This window comes from Felis catus, chromosome B4 (genome assembly GCF_018350175.1).
Source record: "Felis catus isolate Fca126 chromosome B4, F.catus_Fca126_mat1.0, whole genome shotgun sequence".
NCBI lineage: Eukaryota > Metazoa > Chordata > Mammalia > Carnivora > Felidae > Felis > Felis catus.
The window spans coordinates 69,791,278-69,809,518 of NC_058374.1; the positions used below are offsets into that span (position 1 = coordinate 69,791,278).

The window sequence follows — 18,241 nt, forward strand, 5'->3', positions numbered from 1 at the left end:
AAACACCCACATTTAAAAACAAAATTCTCTTGAAAATTTTATTAACATTTAATAACCATAAATCAGTCAGCATTTTCCAGTAGTTACGAAGTTTTTGTCTTAAAGATGAAATTTATTTCAAGTCTTCATGTAAAGCAATCAGACATGAATAAACTTTTATAATGAGCTTCTCAAACACATCTTTTTAATAACTCCTCTCTTTTTTCTTGAGAGGACAATAGCAATACTGTGATAGTATTATGATCTTTTTTATTCAAATGAACTGTTTTCAAGATTAACAGTTACTACCAAATCTTTATTTTTATTACTCTAAGGCAAGATAGAAACATGATACTTTAAAATTATTTTCAGTTTCCTATGAACTATTTTATAGTAAAAAATTATTTGGTACTAAGTGTTCTTTATGTTCAAATTCTAAAAGTAATCTTTAGTCCCCAACTGAACTCAAGATTTTTTAAAAAAATTTAATGATATTTACATAATAAATATAATTTTAATCACTCAGTTCTTCTTCATCACTGAAATATGTGCTTTTCTTTATCCTTGGGCGTCTTGAATCATCTGATGTTGAGGGACCCCCTGAACTCGGTTTCCATTTTTTTTGTTCTTCTTCAATTTTGGCTTGCTGGAATGTGATTCAGAAAACAAACAAAACCAAACCAGGAATGTTTATTTACAGTGCATTATTTCAAAACATGGCAAAAACACACCATAAATGCCAACACTCCCCACCTTCCAGCTCATGCAGACATTCTAATTCATCAGAATATCCCACCTGCCCAAGTTATGTCCCAGATTCACTGTGTTACTCAAAATTATTCTAAGCAATTTCTACTAACAGGGACATTAAATGAAGCCTACTTTCCATCCTTGCTTGAGGTGTAAATGTTATATAAAATATGACATCATTTAACTAAAAGGAAAAATAAATTAATGCATGTGTTTGTAATTTATTAACTACAGACATTAAAACAAAATAACTTTATAGATATTAGAAGATTATATGGCCTTATCAAGTTTCATATACTTGTATTAGGACCTTTAATGGTTAAAACTGTGTTTCTGGTTTGTTAAGTGAAGCTTCATTTAAAACCTATCTTTGATTTAATAAAATCTTCTCCATTCAGCTAAACTCACTTTAATCAAATAGTTCTGCTCAATTCCATAATGAAATTATAAGATACTGAAAATGTTGCAGGGTCTGGGGTGCCTGGGTAGCTCAGTCTGCTAAGCGAATGACTGTTGATTTTGGCTCAAGTCATGATCTCATGGTTTGAGATTGAGCCCTGCGTCAGGCTCCATGCTGACAGTGTGGAACCTGATTGGGATTCTCTCTCTCTCTCTGCTCCTCCCCTGATCATGCTTTCTCTCTCAAAATAAATAAATAAACATTTAAAATAATAATAATAATAATTTAAAAATGTTGTAGGGCCCTTAAAATCTAGAAAGACCCAATGGGAATTTTTCTATCACACCGCCCTAAAGACCTGAGTGAAACAGCCTGTCTCTTAAAGTTAAGAGGTAAAGGGGAGAGATGAAGGTTGCCATGAAATGATCAATAAAGCAAGCAAGAAATATAAGACCATGAACCCAAGGCAGCAATAGCATTTTTAAAAGAACGGTTTAGTACCTGGAAAGCTATGGCCTGACTAAGGCTGTCAAGGGCAGGATCTTCCCCTTCATCTTCACTTTCTTCTACTTCTTCACTAAATAATTAAAAACAAAAAAATCAGAATGTGCTCAACCAATAGTAAAAAGACAGAAAAAATACAGTAATGTATTTAGTAAGAGTAGATATACATACATTTCTTCTTCTGGTTCAGGAATTTTCTTTTTTTTCTTTTTCTCTTTCTTCTTTGGAGGTTCACGTTCTCCAAGCATATTTTTAGGACAGGCATAACTTAAATGTCCACTTTCCTTTTGTTTCACGTTAAAAAGGAAAAGAAAAGAGCTGTATTTGTATGTTATTAATGGAAACTTGCCTGGTACCCTATGACTGAAGGCTTTGGAACTTAAAAAGGAATATTGTCACACTAGGAGTATATATTAAGAAATAATACAACCCACTACTTTAATATTTAACAGAAAGAGATTAGGATGTTATAACCACCAATAAACTACCTTAACAATAAAAGAATATTTAAGTAGTTTTACTAAGAACAAAAGAAGTATTCTTCCTTCAAACATTTCATTTTATTTTTAAAAAAATTTTTTGACATTTATTAATTTTTTGAGACAGAGAGAGACGGTTTGAGCAGAGGAGGGGCAGAGAGAGAAAGACAGAATTGGAAGCAGGCTCTAGGCTCTGAGCTTGTTAGCACAGAGCTGGACATGGGCTTGAACTCATGAGCTGCGAGATCATGACCTGAGCTGAAGTCGGACGCCCAACCAACTGAGCCACCCACGTGCCCCTCTTCAAACATTTTAAGTCTCAAGATTCAGGGTATAAAACAATTCAAAGTTTAAATGGACCATCTATCTTAATGTAAAAATTTTAACTTATTATTTGATAAAATAGGACAAAACTTTCCTATTAACTTCCAATACGTTGCTTACCATTGGTTTATTTTTTTATTTTTTAGCTACATTTTATTGTTCAAAACAATTCATAAATCCATATGCAAGGAACATGGACATAGACCCTGACTCTTAATTGGAGGAATGAGTACCGAGGCCATTTTTTATGATCAACCATACCCACATGTACCTACAATGAAATGCTCTTCAAAATTACCTGTTACTCATAATTTGAAGACCATAGACTGATAGTTCATATATTTACCTGCACTTATAATGTGACATTCTCTGTACTTGGAATAATAAAAAAAAAATCAACTTCTACGAAAGCATCAGAATCTTATTTCTGCTATTTACCCAGTTATCTCAGCTGCAGTACAGGGTGATTTACTTTCTAGTGGATGGAGTGCTGTGGAAACTTAAGGGAGGAAGAGATTTCTGATTTGGAATTACCAAGGCAGACTTTATGGAGGAGATGACATTGAATTGAAATCCATTGGTTTAAAAACAGATGGAAAATTTAAAGTCTTCCTCACTTTCCCATTTTATTTAAAAAATTTTTTTTTCATTTGAATTTTTATTTTTATTTTCTTTTTTCCCATTAATTTCACTTTGCTCCTTTCATATCTGGATTATACCTGCACTGTCCAATTGTTGTTAGCCATTAACTGTGATTCTCTGTGGCTACTTAGAACTTGTCTGAATTGATATACACTGTAAGGGTAAAATACATATTGGATTTTGAAGAAAAAAGAATATAAAATACCTTAATTTTTGAAAATATTAATTACATATTGAAATGATAATATTTTGGATATATACTGGGCTATGATATAAAAAGATATTAATTTTTGCCTGTTTCTTTTTTTAATGTGGCTAGTAGACAAATTACAATTACATTTGTGGCTAGACTAGCCATACTATTATAATGAGGTATAACATGGTTGAGCTGTAAAACATAACACAATGAACTATAATCTGAACATTAGCTCACTAAATACACTGAAGAAGTGATATGTAAGAGTAAGGGTGTGGGGAGAGACTGAGTCAGGATTAGAACAATAGAAGAGAAAAATAATCATGCTTTTCAAGTACATTTTAGAAAGCATTAAATAGACTGTGTACTTTATATATCTTGGGATATGGCTGAATGCAAGAGATGTTACTGTTAATGAACTGGTAAGTGAATGCACTTAGACAAGCATTTTCCAAATTGTTTTTGGAATAATGTCAACATACTCCATATATAAGAACAGTTTCAGAGAGAAGTAACTTAAGGGAAAACCAGGCTAAATAAATGTATACAGATTTGGGGAAGGGGGAAATTTAAGAAGTATAAAAATGTACAAAGTAAAATATAACAAATTTATGCATCCACAAACCAAAAAGATTAACAGATTCATCCAGGATTTCTGGCGAATCTATCTAACCATAACTACCCTTCCCTTCCTTTCTTTCTTAACAAAACTCAGGATCTGGAACACAATTTTTAAAACATTAACTTAAGAGGTGTTAGAATCACAGGAATTGACAGGATATACCGTCCATCCATCCGTTTATATATATCTTTAGGGAACAAGGTGTTGAGTGTGGCAGTGAAGGAAAGGACCCCAACCTATTTCTTTGTATCTTCCATGTGATTTTGTAGCCGGGAAAATGGCTCTCAGTAAACCTCTCCCCATTTCCCCATTAATACCTCCGGACTCTTTTTTAAAAATATTTTATATAGGCATTTGGGAAACTGACAACAAGCCCTAGACTGATATTCTTGTGGTACCATCATTATTATGGGCCTTGTCATTATATTTTTCCTACTCACCAAAAGTTTAAAGGGGTAATGACAAACTATAAGAACTAAGCAAGAAAACTTGGTGATAGTTCAGTTACAAGCATCCGCAGTACTAAGTAGAAAAAAAAAAACTCCCAAGTTTTAAAATACAGTATCTCATTCAGGATAGGTTGGTCATATGATAGTGTTTATACTGAACTGTGATGCTTAAACATTGGCAAACTATTATAGACACAAACAGTATCCTATTATTACACAAATCTATGGGTCACAAAATTTTTCAAGACAAAGTAAGTAACTAGTCTAGCACTTCTTAATTTAACAGTTTTTAAAGATTTAGAAACTGGAGAAAATACCACTCTATATTATCCAACTCAGGTTATCTTTACATACTACATTTCAATGGAGTTTTCTTACACGAGTTGATAGTCCCAAAGTAAGACAACTTTCATAACCTGGTTTTAGTAAGCCAGAAGTTTTAGAGAGCACAAATAAAACACTGATGTGAAAAACACCTTAAAATAAACTATGGAAAATTACATTAAGTTTTAGGTATACTCACCCCACATTCATAACACTTAGATTTATCAAAGTAGTTTCGTCTTCGGATGAACTCAGCTGCTCTTCCATTGTCGATAGCAATGCTTGCTTTTATCACTCTACCAAATAACTAAACCAGAGAAAAACGTAAATGCAGAAGGATGTATTTCATTGAAACCTAAAACTAGTTATTTGATTCCATTTCCTTAAACCTTCAATTCCATTTTAGATTACTTTAGCAATTGCCTACTCCGGTGTGACAAATAACATCCTGTAGAATAGATTCTTATTCCTTAGATTCTGCCAGTATTTATGGAACCGAATACAGTTTGACCTCTTTTCTAGAAGTTAAATAAATACCCTCAGAATCTACTGATATCCATGACTTGACCATCCACTGTAACCCCACATTTTTGGTCTGGATAAACACAAAGACTTTTGGATTAAAAATCTTGCTGGGAATGAATGGCTTACCTGTTTGTTGTTTATTGCCCTGGTACAGTTTTGTGCAGAGTCTTTATCCAAAAATAAAATAAATGCAACTCCTTTGCTCTTCCTGGTATCTTTATCTTTCATTATAGTAACCCTTAAAGCATAAACAAATAGCCAGTTAAAAATAATGAGGCAGCTGGAGCACCTGGGTGGCTCAGTCAGTTGGGCAACTGCAGCTCAGGTCATGATCTCACGTTTGGTGGGTTCGAGCCTTGTGCTGGGCTTTGTGCTGATAGCTCAGAGCCTGGAGCCTGCTTTGGATTCTGTCTCCCTCTCTCTCTACCCCTGTCCTGCTTGTGCTCTGTCTCTCTCAAAAATAAATAAGCATTAAAAAAAATTTTTTTAAATGAGGCAATAAATAAAAATATTAATGGACACTTGGAACATCGAAGTATTCAAAAAAGGGTTAGTAAAGCATTTACAAAGAGAAATTATATATGGTTGATAAATCAACTATTTCTTCAAGTTACGGGATATCAAGAAGAATGGAAATGAGAAAACGTGACAATGATTTAACAAAAGTGAACACATCTAAGAAGTACCTGAAAAGTCAAACATTAATCAGAGATTGGAGAATGAAGTAAAGAGATTATAGACAGAACAGAATCTTGAAGAGTAAGCATAATCCCTTTTTTCCACTAATTCCCTCCAAAGGAAAAAACAAAAATTGAGGTGTTCTCTTTGATGCAAAAGTAAATTGATTTACTTAAATTATTTTTCGTAGGTTTTAGAATCTAACTATATTTTCTCTTTTAAAAAGTTTTTTATTTAAATTCCAGTTATTTAACATACAGTGTAATATTAGATTTCAGGTGTACAATGTAGTGATTCAACACTTCCATGTAACACCCAGTGCTCATCACAGCAAGTGCACTCCTTAATCCCCGTCACCTTTAAGAATCTCCAGTTCTGTAGTTCCTAGCTGTACCATCCAAGGTACCTAAGTGATAAGGATGATGATAAGAGCAGAGACTGTTCTTTCTCCTGACCCTTTACACATCCCTAGTCCTTGGGACCCTTGCTCATTTTTTTCTTCGTTTTTAAAAAAAAAATTTTTTTTAATGTTTATTTTTGAGAGAGAGAGACAGACAGAGCACAAGTCAGGGAGGGGCAGAGAGAAGAGGGAGACACAGAATCTGAAGCAGGCTCCAGGCCCTGAGCCGTCAGCACAGAACCTGACGTGAGGCTCGAACCCATGAACTGAGAGTTCATCGCCTGACCTGAAGTCGGATGCTTAACTGATTGAGCCACCCAGGTGCCCCCTTGCTCACTGTATATCATTAAATATAGTTTAAAAATCAATGTTCAATAGGGCTCTCTGGAGAAACAGCTGATTCCAAGGCTGGGATAGGGTAGGAACAAGATGAACATGAAACATCTTGTTATGCCGGAAAGGAAGTACTTTAAAAAAAAGAAAAGCAGGGCACCTGGGTGGCTCAGTTGGTTGAGCACTGAGTTTGGCTTAGGTCATGATCTCACAGTTCATGAGTTCAAGCCCTGCGTCTGGCTCTGTGCTGACAGTTCAGAACCTGGAGCCTGCTTCAGATTCTGTGTCTCCCTCTCTCTGCCCATTCCCTGCTCGTGCTCTGTCTCTCTCAAAAATAAACATTAAAAAAAAAAAAAATTAAAAGAAATGATGGGGCATGGCACAGGAATACAGAAACCAGCTTAAAGGAGCTCAGACTGGCCAAATCTAGGACAATTTGAGTACCAAAATAATATTAAGTACTTATTAATAAGCCACAGAAAAAAGTAGTAATTTATAAGTCCATATTAAATAAATAAATGGGGGAGAAGGGAGGGTTTTCGCTTACAGCAGAATGCTAAAAGAAGTGCTAGATTTGGAAGATCACCACAATCATAGTAAAGACTGGATCAGGCAAGAAGATGATTTGTCGATGAACAAATACTCAATTTAAATGAAATTTTTATGTGGAACAAGATATTTACATTATGTTAACAATGTTTTTCACAAACTGCTTATCAGCTGCAAAGGGGAAAAAAGTAATTATACAGTGGAGAAATTACACCTTGACTAGGTGATCAAAATTATCACTAATGAGGGACACGCACACTGTATGGATCCCGACTGAAACTCCAGAATACAACAACACCTAGACAGTTACCAGCCAAGAGTACATAGAACTCCAATGTAATCATGAGGCAGCATCAGGAAAACACAAAATGAGAGGGAAAGCAAGATGAGAGAGAACTATATTCTTTATAAATGTTCCAAATTAAGGGGGGCTAGAAAGATAGGACAGTTAAAATTAACCCCTAATTCTTGACTGTACTATAGGAGAAAAATTCTGTGTGGGACATTATTAGGTCAACTGACAAAACTGGAACATGGATAATTGATTCAATAAAAGTATTTTATCAGTATACATTTATGCATTTGGTAACCATACTGTGATTACATGATATTATAACCCTATTTTTTAGGAAATACATACTAAAGTATTTAGGAGTAAAGGGTGATGATGTTTGTAACTTACCCTCAAATAACTCACAAAAACAAACTGTATACCTATACAGATACGTATACACATGTATATATATACATATATATGCATACATACACACTTACACGAGAGAGAGGACCAATGATAAAGTAAATGGGGCAAAATGTTAACAGGTGAATCTGGGTAAAGGATATTTGGATGCTCTTTGTACTATTTTTGTAACTTAATAAATTTGTGGTTATTTCCAAATAGTTAAAAAAAAAAGGGTTCCAGACAAAGCTTAATAATTTTCTAAAACCTGAATTAACAGAACAGACAGGAGGACCCAAGTAAATAGACATTTTATTTAATATTACATTTCACATATTTAAATTTATTCTATTTCAATTTGGGTTTAGGTACTTATATAGCAACTGGAATGAAATTGGAAAAAGATGCCACTATATTAAGAAAAAGGGGTACTTTTATTCATTCCAAAAGGGAACATAAGTTGAAATAATTTAGGGAAAAATGGGCAAAACGGTTTAGTTTCTAAGAAGAGTGCATCTGTTATTCATTAGGCTTAGAAGGAAAGAAGAAAAGCCAAACACTTGACAAAGCTTGTTTAGAGTTACCACAGCTAACTGAGGATATCTGGAACCTTTTTAACTAAATTTGAAAGAAATATGAAAATCTTTAACTTTTTGGAATCTGCATGTTTGTGAAGGTCAACTAAAGTCGTTAATCATTTTTCCTAAAGTACAGTTTCAGAAGTGTTCGTTTTCAAAGTCATCCTCAGTTAATGATGTCTCTCATCGGTCCCTTTTTTCATTCCCACAGCTTTGTCCACAATGGCACTGCTGTTTCAATAGTGTATTCTTACTAGTTCCCTTGATGTTAATGCTCTCATATGCTACTGGGAGTTTTTATTGAAGGACTAAATAAAATCATGTCATTCTTTTGCTCAAAAATCTTTGTTTCTTCAATTTGTGTATGTCCTGGTCCTGTAATCAATATCCATTATGATTTGGCTCCCACTTCCCTCATCTTTCACTACTTCTCACTCACAAACTATGAGGTCTAGCCACAAAAAACTACTTGATGTTTATGGAGCATGGCCTGTACTAGTCCAAATTGGTGCCTTTATTCACATGGCTTCTATCTCCTTTCAACTCTCAATCTTTGTCCATTAAACATTTACTCATTCTTCAGAGTTCAGAACTTGTCAGTTCTCCAATCTCTTTACCTGGAAATAATTTCTCCTCCTTTCTGCTAGTCTCTACTGAAATCTATGTATAAATCATGCCTCATCAGACCTATTTTAATATAAACTCCTTGAAGATTGTCTCTGTAACCTCTATTAAGCCTAGCTTAGTATGTAAAAACAAAAACATAGATACAAATAGGAAACTGGTTGGGAATGCAAGCCGGTGTAGCCACTCTGGAAAACAGTATGGAGGTTCCTCAAAAAACCAAAAATAGAACTACCCTATGACCCAGCAATTGCACTACTAGGCATTTATCCAAGGGATACAGATGTGCTGTTTCGAAGGGACACATGCACCCCCATGTTGATAGCAGCACTATCAACAATAGCCAAAGTATGGAAAGAGCCCAAATGTCCATCGATGGATGAACGGATAAAGAAGATGTGGTATATATATACAATGGAGTATTACTTGGCAATCAAAAAGAATGAAATCTTGCCATTTGCAACCATGTGGATGGAACTGGAGGGTATTATGCTAAGTGAAATGAGTCAGTCAGAGGAAGACAAAAATCATATGACTTCACTCATATGAGGACTTTGAGAGACAAAACAGATGAACATAAGGGAAGGGAAACAAGAATAATATAAAAACAGGGAGGGGGACAAAACAGAAGACTCATAAATATGGAGAACAAACTGAGGGTTACTGAAGGGGGTGTGGGGGGGGGGATGGGCTAAATGAGTAAGGGGCATTAAGGAATCTACTCCTGAAATCATTGTTGCACTATATGCTAACTATTTTGGATGTAAATTTAAAAAAATAAAAAATTAAATTAAAAAAAAATTCAACAAGAAAAACCACCCAATTAAAAAATAGCCTAAAGGGTTGAACTTCATCAGAGAATATATACAGATGGCAAATAAGTATATGAAAAGAAGTTTAGCATCATATGTCATTAGGGAATTATAAATTAAAACAATGACACACCACTAAACTTTATTAGACTAGCCAAAATCCAGAACACTGACAACATGCTGCCAAGATGGGGAGCAACAGGAACTCTTATTCCTTGCTGGTTGGAAGGCAAAATGGCATAGCCATCTTGGAAGATAATTTGGTGAAACATACTCATATCACATTATCCGGCAGTTATGCTACTTGGTATTTACCCAATTTGAACACTTAGGTCCACACAAAAACTAGCACACAGATGTTCATAGCAGCTTTAGTCATAATTGCCAAAACTTGAGAGCAACCAAGATATCTCTCAGTTAATGAATGGATAAATAAACTGTAGTGCATCTGGACAATGAAATAGGAATATTATTCAGTTCCCAAAAAGAAATGAGCTATCAAGCCATAAAAACAAATGGAGAAACCTTAAATGCATGTTACTAAGTGAAAGGCAATATGAGAAGGCTATATACTATATGATTCCAACTCTGATATTCTGGAAAAAGCAAAACTGTGGACATTAAAAAGATCAGTGGTTGCCAGGTGTAGGGAAGAGATGAATGAATAGGCAGAGCACACATGGCTTTTAAGACAGTGAAACTACTCTGGATGATACTATAATGGTAGATGCTAGTACTTATACATTTGTCCAAACCCACAGAACATACACCACCAAGAGTGGCCACTAACGTAAACTATACACTGAATGATAAAAATGTAGAAACGTAGTTCATTGATTGTAACAAATGCATCACTCTAGTGTGAGACTTTGAGAGTGAAGGAGGGAGTCTGTATATGGAGGTATGGAGAATATAGGAAATCTCAGTACTTTCCACTCATTTTTTTCTGTGAACCTAAAACTACTCTAAAATATAAAGCCTATTAAAAATTAAAATTAAAATATTTTTTAAAGAAAATATTTCAGTGCTTGCTACAGATGGATGTAATGCATCTGGATTAATGTAACAGAATGTTTTAATTTTTATGTTTTCAATTAGTTGAATTTTCAGTGTATAGACATTATTCAGTAACATAAAAATTTAATAATTAAAATAAACATAGCTTCTTATTCACATGAAAAAAAATAGGAAACTGGTTTTTCAAAAAGTGCATCTATTTGTTTATTCATGTGGTTAGCCAGTCACTCCATTAGCCTCAAGCCTAAGCACTATAAGCATTGATAATTAAAGGCCATAGAACAAAGTTTTTACTTTCAGAAAAAAAGCTTAGAGTCTAGAGGTAGAGAGACCTATAAACCAATTATAGTACACTATTTTGAAAGAGATATCTTCTACGGTAACAGAAAATAATTATTACACCAAAGATTCAAAAGCACAAATCTAGGATGATTCCCATGTTTCTAGCATGAGATGTACTCATTTAAGGTCATAATATGAAGCAGATATGATTCTGGGAAACCTCAGGGTTGTCGTAACACCTCCTTCTCACTCACCTAACCCTTACATACAAAGTAAATACATCACTAAGTATTACCCATTTTACATCCTAATGATCTCTCAAATCTGACCAGCCTCTACTTTCCACCTACACCACCTTAGTCCATCTCTCTCTCCTGAGCTATGATTATAGCTTTTTTGACTGATCTCCCAGCATATGCTCTTGTTTCCCTCCATTCTAATTTCTACACTGAAGCCAGAATAAGCTTCTAAAAATTCAAATTATGTCACTCTCTCATTTAAAATTGTTTACCAGTGAATTCCTGGTATTCAACATGGCCAAAGAGAAAGATTAGGAGCCTGTTTCCATTCTAGACTCATCTTGTGCTCTCTCCCTCTTGTTTACTCATCTCTAGTCATATTGGCCTTCTGTTTCCTTTTTTAAAAATGTTTATTTTTGAGAGAGAGAGCACAAGCGCACACACGCACACATGCGCACACCAGAGGGGGAGGGGTAGAGAAAGAGGGGTACAGAGGATCCAAAGCGGGTTCTGTGCTGAGAGCAGACAGCCTGACATGGGGCTCAAACCTACAAATCCAGAGATCATGACCTGAGTTGAAGTCAGATGCTCAACTGACTGAGCCACCCAGGTGCCCCTGGCCTTTTGTTTCTGGATTTCATTTTTCTCTTGCCCCAATGCCTTTGCACAAGCCATTTCCTCTACCTAAAATGTTCTTCCCATTCTTTTTGCCCACCTTTTACTCAGCCTGTAGTTTCAATTCAAAGGATACGGACCCAGGTAAACCTACCCTGACTATCCAGATTAGATCAGGTCTTCTCTGTTATAGGTGCTTATAACTCTGTCTTTGACTTCATACAACTCTCATGGTTCATAATTATATATTTGTATGGAAATTCATTCACAGATTCTGACAGATGAGAAAAACCAAGGAGAGGTAACAATATGGTTAAAGGAGTAGGCTCTGAAATAAAACTGTTAGATTTCAAATCCTGTCTGCACCACTAACTGGCAATATGATTTTAGGTTTACTGTGTTCTTCAGTTTTGTTATTTATATTATTAGGATAATAATAGCATTTACCTTAAAAGGTAGTTGTGAGAATTTAATGAGTTCATATATGTAAGAAGATTAGAACGATGCCTAGCATATTTATGTGCTCATTGTTAAATATCATTATTAGTGCTTTGACTGATAATGATTTTTCAAAACTCTGAAGACCCAAAATTTACCCAGAAGCATTTTTGATGATTTTGTTAGTAAAAGAGCAAGTTTAAAAGAAGTTAACTTCAGGATGCAAATGAACTTCCAACTGTTTTGCATCCATTTATCCAAAGCTAGAAAAAAAATGACTGGCCAAGATAAATATGCTCTAAATTCTTGGGATTTTTAAATACAATTTTATTTTTTTTTTAATTTTTTTTTCAACGTTTATTTTATTTTTGGGACAGAGACAGACAGAGCATGAACGGGGGAGGGGCAGAGAGAGAGGGAGACACAGAATCAGAAACAGGCTCCAGGCTCTGAGCCATCAGCCCAGAGCCTGACGCGGGGCTCGAACTCATGGACCGCGAGATCGTGACCTGGCTGAAGTCGGACGCTTAGCCGACTGCGCCACCCAGGCGCCCCTTAAATACAATTTTAAATTTATACCAAATATATGCTGGTTTTAAGATAGTCAGAATGATAATATCTTGCTTTCACTTCTTTGCCCCATAATATAGTTGCACGATTGATTTAAAATAGTGAATTAGGGGTGCCTGGGTGGCTCAGTCAGTTAAGCATCCAACTCTGGATTTCGATTCAGGTCATGATCTTGGTTTGAGAGTTGCAGCCCTGTGTCGGGCTCTGTACTGACAACCTGGAGGCTGCTTAGGATTCTCTCTCCCCCTTTCTCTTTGCCCCTTCCCCACTTGTGCGTGTGTATGCACCTGCTCTCTCTCTGCCCCCACTGCTCATGCTCTCTCAAAATAAACTTAAAAAAATAAAATAGTGAATTAAATATGAGAAGTTCCTATGGTCCTTCTGTAACTTTCAGCCCCAACTGATATTATCATCTCTACCATTTTTGCAGTCTTTCCAGCTGGATCTCTAATCTTTCTATGAAAGCAGAGAACATATTTTCTATTTATCAGTCTCATAGGCACTTTGCATGTCATAAGCATCGAAATACTTGGTATACTTGATAACATACCTTTTAGTGACCAAAATATGTACTTAATCAGAGCCTTTATGTCTCCTATTGTATGAATCAGTTTTAATTCTTAGTAATATGGTAAGAAATAATGTTGTTTAAATAAATTATGATATATAAAGCAACACCAAGAAATCCTTAAATATGAGGGTGTATCTTTCACCTCATGTTTATAGTATAATGTCATGTTTAAAAAAAAAAAACAACAGGGCACCTGGGTGGCTCAGTCAGTTAAGTGTCCGACTTTGGCTCAGGTCATGATCTTATGGTTCAGGAGTTTGAGCCCTGCATCAGGTGCTGTGCTGACAGCTCAGAGCCTGGAGCCCGCTTCAGATTCTGTGTCTCCCTGTCTGCCTCCCCTCCCATCCCCCACTTGCACTTTCTCTCCTAGTCAAAAATAAACATAAAAAAAAATTTAAAAAGACAACAAAATTGCACATATAGAATTGAGTCTTTAAAAAATTATCTATACATGTTTATGTATTCAGAAAAATGACCAAATTATACATTAAAATGTTAATAGCAGTATTTTTCTTTACTGTATCAAATATCTTTTTTAATGAAAAATAATAAATCTTAAAAAAATGGAAAAGTAAATTCAGATAAACTTTTAAATGAAGTTTCAAAATTTGATGTGAATACTTACTTTACAACTTTGCCATATTTGGAAAATATCTGAAACAAAAGACCACAAAATAATTTACAAGTTAATTTAAAATCATAAGAAACATTAAATTTTCAGGTTGTATAAATTGACCACATTCTTTGTTAAAGCTTGCGAAAACTTTTAGTCTTTATTCTATAAAGCAGGCCCAGGGAGATAGAGGAACAACCCCACTCTTTATGTGTGGAACACTGAAGGCGCATACTGCACAGCTGCTGTGTCTCTGTGGCATATCCATGGCAACTATCAACCCCACCACAGCCCTAGAGAAACCATGTGCTGTAAATATCAGCGCTGCGGGATATCATTATTCCTAGTCTACCCCATTAAGCAATCACTATTTCAGAAGACAGATCCTTAGACTGCTTAGAAAACAAAACATAAAACAGAAAGCTTCTGTAATGAAAAATCCATTCCCATCAGTCTGTTTTTCCGCCCATCCTTTCGTTGGTAGTTCTTTATACCTGGGCCCTATCTTTCCTTTTACTTCTGCATTTTCACCCTAAGCAATCTCATCTATTTGTTTCACCCATTACGTATATACTAATAGTTCCTATTTATTATGTCTTAGAAAAGCCTTTCAGAATACATTGATGTCTATACAATCAATAATAAATTGAGTTTTGTCATTAAGTTGTGTAATCCTGGAATGTAGTATAACTGGACTGCAGTGTTAGCAACACTGAATTTTGAAGACCAATACAGTTTTCTGTATAACACTTTCTAATGGCTTCTCATTTCACTGAGTCCTTACCATGATGTATGTAGGCCCTACAAGGCACCCCTGCACGGTGTTACCTCCCTGATTGCCCTTCCTCTTCTCTCCACTTGATTTACTCTGTGCCAGAAATGCTTTTCCCCTAGACATCCACACAGCTGTTTTTTACTTTCTTTAGGTTTTTATTCAAAAGTCACCTTCTCAATAATGGCTTTAGACTGTCCCTGTAAAATTTTACCTCCATTCCCGACCTAACATTTAATAACCTTTTATTTTTTTCAAATGTTTATTTAGAGAGAGAGAGAGACAGACAGACAGACAGAATCCAAGGCAGGCTCCAGGCTCTGAGCTGTCAGCACAGAGCCTGATGCAGGGCTTGAACTCACAAACTGTGAGATCATGACCTGAGCCAAGGTCGGAAGCTTAATCAATTGAGCCACTCAGTCACCCCTGGCCTCCTTTTACTCCTCAGCACCTAACAGCATTAATTTAGTATCCAAATAATAATATCATTTGACTTTTTTATATTTCACATCTTTTTTTTTTTTATCTTGCTATGTTATGAGTCCCAAGATAGATTTTCATCTTTCTGTTCATTGCTGTGTTCTTGGTACTAAGAGCGCTCAGCATAGGTTAAGTTTTCAATAAATACAGACACATCTCTATTTTAATGCAAAAGAAGCTGGAGTTCATTTTCTCCTCTGTTCTTTGAGACGCAAGCTATCTCAATTAAGTAATTAATCAAATACTATGTATCACCTATGCAGCATCTCTGTATTTAACATCTACCCAAAGAAGCAGAGTAGAGGGCACACTTGGAAGAAAGGATTCATGTTATTCCTTCCATTTCCTCTCAACTACTCATCTGCAGGACAGGGACAGCAGGAAATTTTGTTCTCTGTAAGGTAGAGAGGAGAAAGAAGATGTTGGATTTTCCTCCCTCAATCACCCCTATCCTGAATTGAAAATAACATTTATTAAACTGTTAAATTTCAACCATATATATAAATTTCAATACCCTTTCAGAATTTGAGGTTTAGCAAAGGGGTCTATTTGCTTTTATCAGCCCTTTCATCCAAAACCTCTATTCCACCAATCTCAAAAACTCAAATTAGCAATCAAGAAAAATCAGCCTATCATAAGTTGCTCCCACTTCATTATGCTAGCTGTGTCTTCTGTGTTTATAACGAACTTGTTATTCTCACTACAAACTTTCCTTGGAAATTATATAAATGTCAATTTTTTTACTTACTCATGTTTGCAACAGAGGTCTTTGCTATTCATGACTTAAGTACATTGTAATGTAGTAAGAATTTTGCCAAAGAGAACTGTTTGCTTAAGCTACATTTGTACCTCAGATAGAGAATTCAGTAGATAGTTGTACTAAAAGTTACTTACCCGGTATAAGTCATTGTTGGTCAGGGAAAAGGGCAAGTTGGATACATACACTGTGCTTTTACTTGGGGCCAATCCACCACTCATTTCTAAAAAGGAAAACAAACCACAGAAGCAATCTAAACCAGGTATTCTTCATTCCAACCAAAACCAATATGGACAATCAATGATGTAATTATGCTAGATTTAATACACCTTCCTCACTTTTTAGGCTTAGAAGCAATGACTCTAGCTGGATGAATTAAGGAATTTCTTCTCCCCAGACACCACTCAAAAGAGTTTTCTGGTCTTTTAAGTAAAGGCTTTACACTAACCATTCCAGTGCTGGATTATGGTGTGAAGGAAGAATGAATTTAACAGATGAATAAAAAACTGAGGCTGAACTTAACCTTCTCTCAGGCTAAGAGCAAGAAAGTGCTTTTCCATAAGGTTTCATACCTTGCCCACCACATAAGAACTTGGTAGTTCTGAAGGAACCTTAGCCGCTCATTTTCACTAATGCTTTGGATTTTGGATAACTTTTTGGTTGTTTTAATACTTTTCTCTAAAGTGGTGTTAAGAGAAAATGTTAGCCTCATATTCTGATGGCGTAAAGTTCTTTCAAATCATTAATTTTGTATATTGCTAAATAATTAAGTGATACATTTTACTACATGAATAAGTTTCAGTACCTTGAAAGATACTGACCTGTATATGTACCTTAGTTTACAAATATAATTTGTCATTAATTTTCATTGCATATTTTACAAAACAGATTATCTGTGAAAATTATATCATACTCAACCAGGTTCAAAATTTCGATTTAAAAAGCCTGTGTGATGTGTACTTGAGAGGGGGGTAGGGGACATCACAAACGGCAAAATATTGACTGTAAGGCATGCCAATTCGCGGATTAGTGGGAGAACTGCTAGATGCTACTTGAGATGTTTTTGGGGAATTTATTAGACAACTTCAGGAACTCAACATCTTCCAAGTTACCCGTTTGAAAATATACGTTAGCCATTCTGGTGAGAACTGCGAAGGGCGGGCAATGATAAATGGCCCGGAATAATAAAGGATGGCGGGGGAGAGGGGTAGATCGTTTGGGCGGCCGGGTCCGGGTAGGGGCTCGCTGGGAGAAAGCCCGCAGCTGAAGAGTAGTTTACCTTGAGGTGGGGCGGGCCGAAAAGACTAGACCGCGAGCCCTCCACTCAGCTGGGCTCAACCCCGACTCTTCCTCGTCCCCCGCTGGGGCCTGGGCATCCCGGGTCCTGGGAGGGGTCAAGCGCCGAAAAGTAGGAAAGCAGCGACAGCAACGCCTCTTCCTGGCGGTAGCTAGACCCAAGCACTGGAGGCGGGCCTAGAGGCGGGCGCTCTTGCTTACGTCCTTGAGCGCGCCGGAAGTGCCTGCCTAGGCGAGCGGCGACGAGCAGACGACTACATTTACGGGGTCTCCCGGTGGCCCAGAGTCGGTGAGCGCCTTTTACCTTTCCGAGGTGCACGGGGCCGAGCGCGCGGGCCGTTACGCCCAAGGCGAGCAGGCGGGCGGGTGTTTTCTGTGGCGGGACTTGGAGACTCCCGTTGCATTTGAATCGTGCCCTTGCGGTTGAGGGTGTGGAGACGCAGTGGAGTTTGGAATAAAGGAAACTGTTGAGTCTGAGGCACAGGTTTGCTTCTCTTTAGCTCCTTATTATGCAGAAAGAGGACTGAACTGTGTAACTTCAGTGACCCAAGATGAGTTAGGAAGTCGATAAATTTATAGAATGTGTTCGATGTACCCAGTTCAGTCAGGCACTTTGAGAGCTACAAAAAAAAAGTGTAAAACAGGCCTTTTTCTGGCGGATATCTCAGTCTAGATGGGAGACAAGGTCAACTTGAATTCACAGAATGACTCATCTTGAGTGTTGATATGGACAAATGTTGGACT

General features: G+C 36.3%; 2 protein-coding genes across 9 annotated transcripts in view; one reads left to right on the forward strand and one right to left on the reverse strand.

Annotated features, from left to right (window-relative positions):
• Positions 1-24: 24 nt before the first annotated feature.
• Positions 25-17,636, reverse strand: ZCRB1 (zinc finger CCHC-type and RNA binding motif containing 1). 3 transcript variants are annotated; one of them, XM_011283873.4, is made up of 8 exons: positions 17,481-17,636; positions 16,339-16,424; positions 14,205-14,233; positions 5,321-5,432; positions 4,869-4,976; positions 1,805-1,917; positions 1,631-1,706; positions 25-625 (listed from the first exon to the last, which is right to left on the reverse strand). In XM_011283873.4, the coding sequence occupies exons 2-8, from the start codon at positions 16,420-16,422 to the stop codon at positions 494-496; spliced, it is 654 nt and encodes a 217-aa protein (XP_011282175.1). In that variant the 5' UTR covers positions 16,423-16,424; positions 17,481-17,636; the 3' UTR covers positions 25-493. The 3 variants fall into 3 exon arrangements, with proteins under 3 accessions (XP_011282175.1, XP_011282176.1, XP_044917593.1); XM_011283874.4 differs by lacking the exon at positions 17,481-17,636 and adding an exon at positions 12,155-12,274; XM_045061658.1 differs by lacking the exon at positions 17,481-17,636 and adding an exon at positions 13,559-13,603.
• A 12-nt stretch (positions 17,637-17,648) lies between these two features.
• Positions 17,649-18,241, forward strand: part of PPHLN1 (periphilin 1) — a 142,417-nt gene continuing 141,824 nt past the window's right edge. For 2 of the 6 annotated variants that reach the window (XM_006933619.4, XM_006933622.4), the window contains exon 1: positions 17,649-17,786. The gene's annotated coding sequence lies outside the window, so the exon portion shown is untranslated. The remainder of the gene's footprint in view (positions 17,787-18,241) is intronic. The other 4 variants (XM_011283878.3, XM_019834831.3, XM_011283875.3 and 1 more) reach the window with 2 other exon arrangements.

What these genes read in the sequence shown, in the direction of transcription:
- ZCRB1 (XM_011283873.4), bottom strand. Translation starts at nt 16,422, where the DNA reads ATGAGTGGTGGATTGGCCCCAAGTAAAAGCACAGTGTATGTATCCAAC. An exon ending in CCAACAATGACTTATACCGG is followed by an intron (nt 14,234 to 16,338) that starts GTAAGTAACTTT and finishes CTTTTGTTTCAG; the next exon opens with ATATTTTCCAAATATGGCAA. An exon ending in CCTGAACCAGAAGAAGAAAT is followed by an intron (nt 1,707 to 1,804) that starts GTATGTATATCT and finishes TTAATTATTTAG; the next exon opens with TGAAGAAGTAGAAGAAAGTG.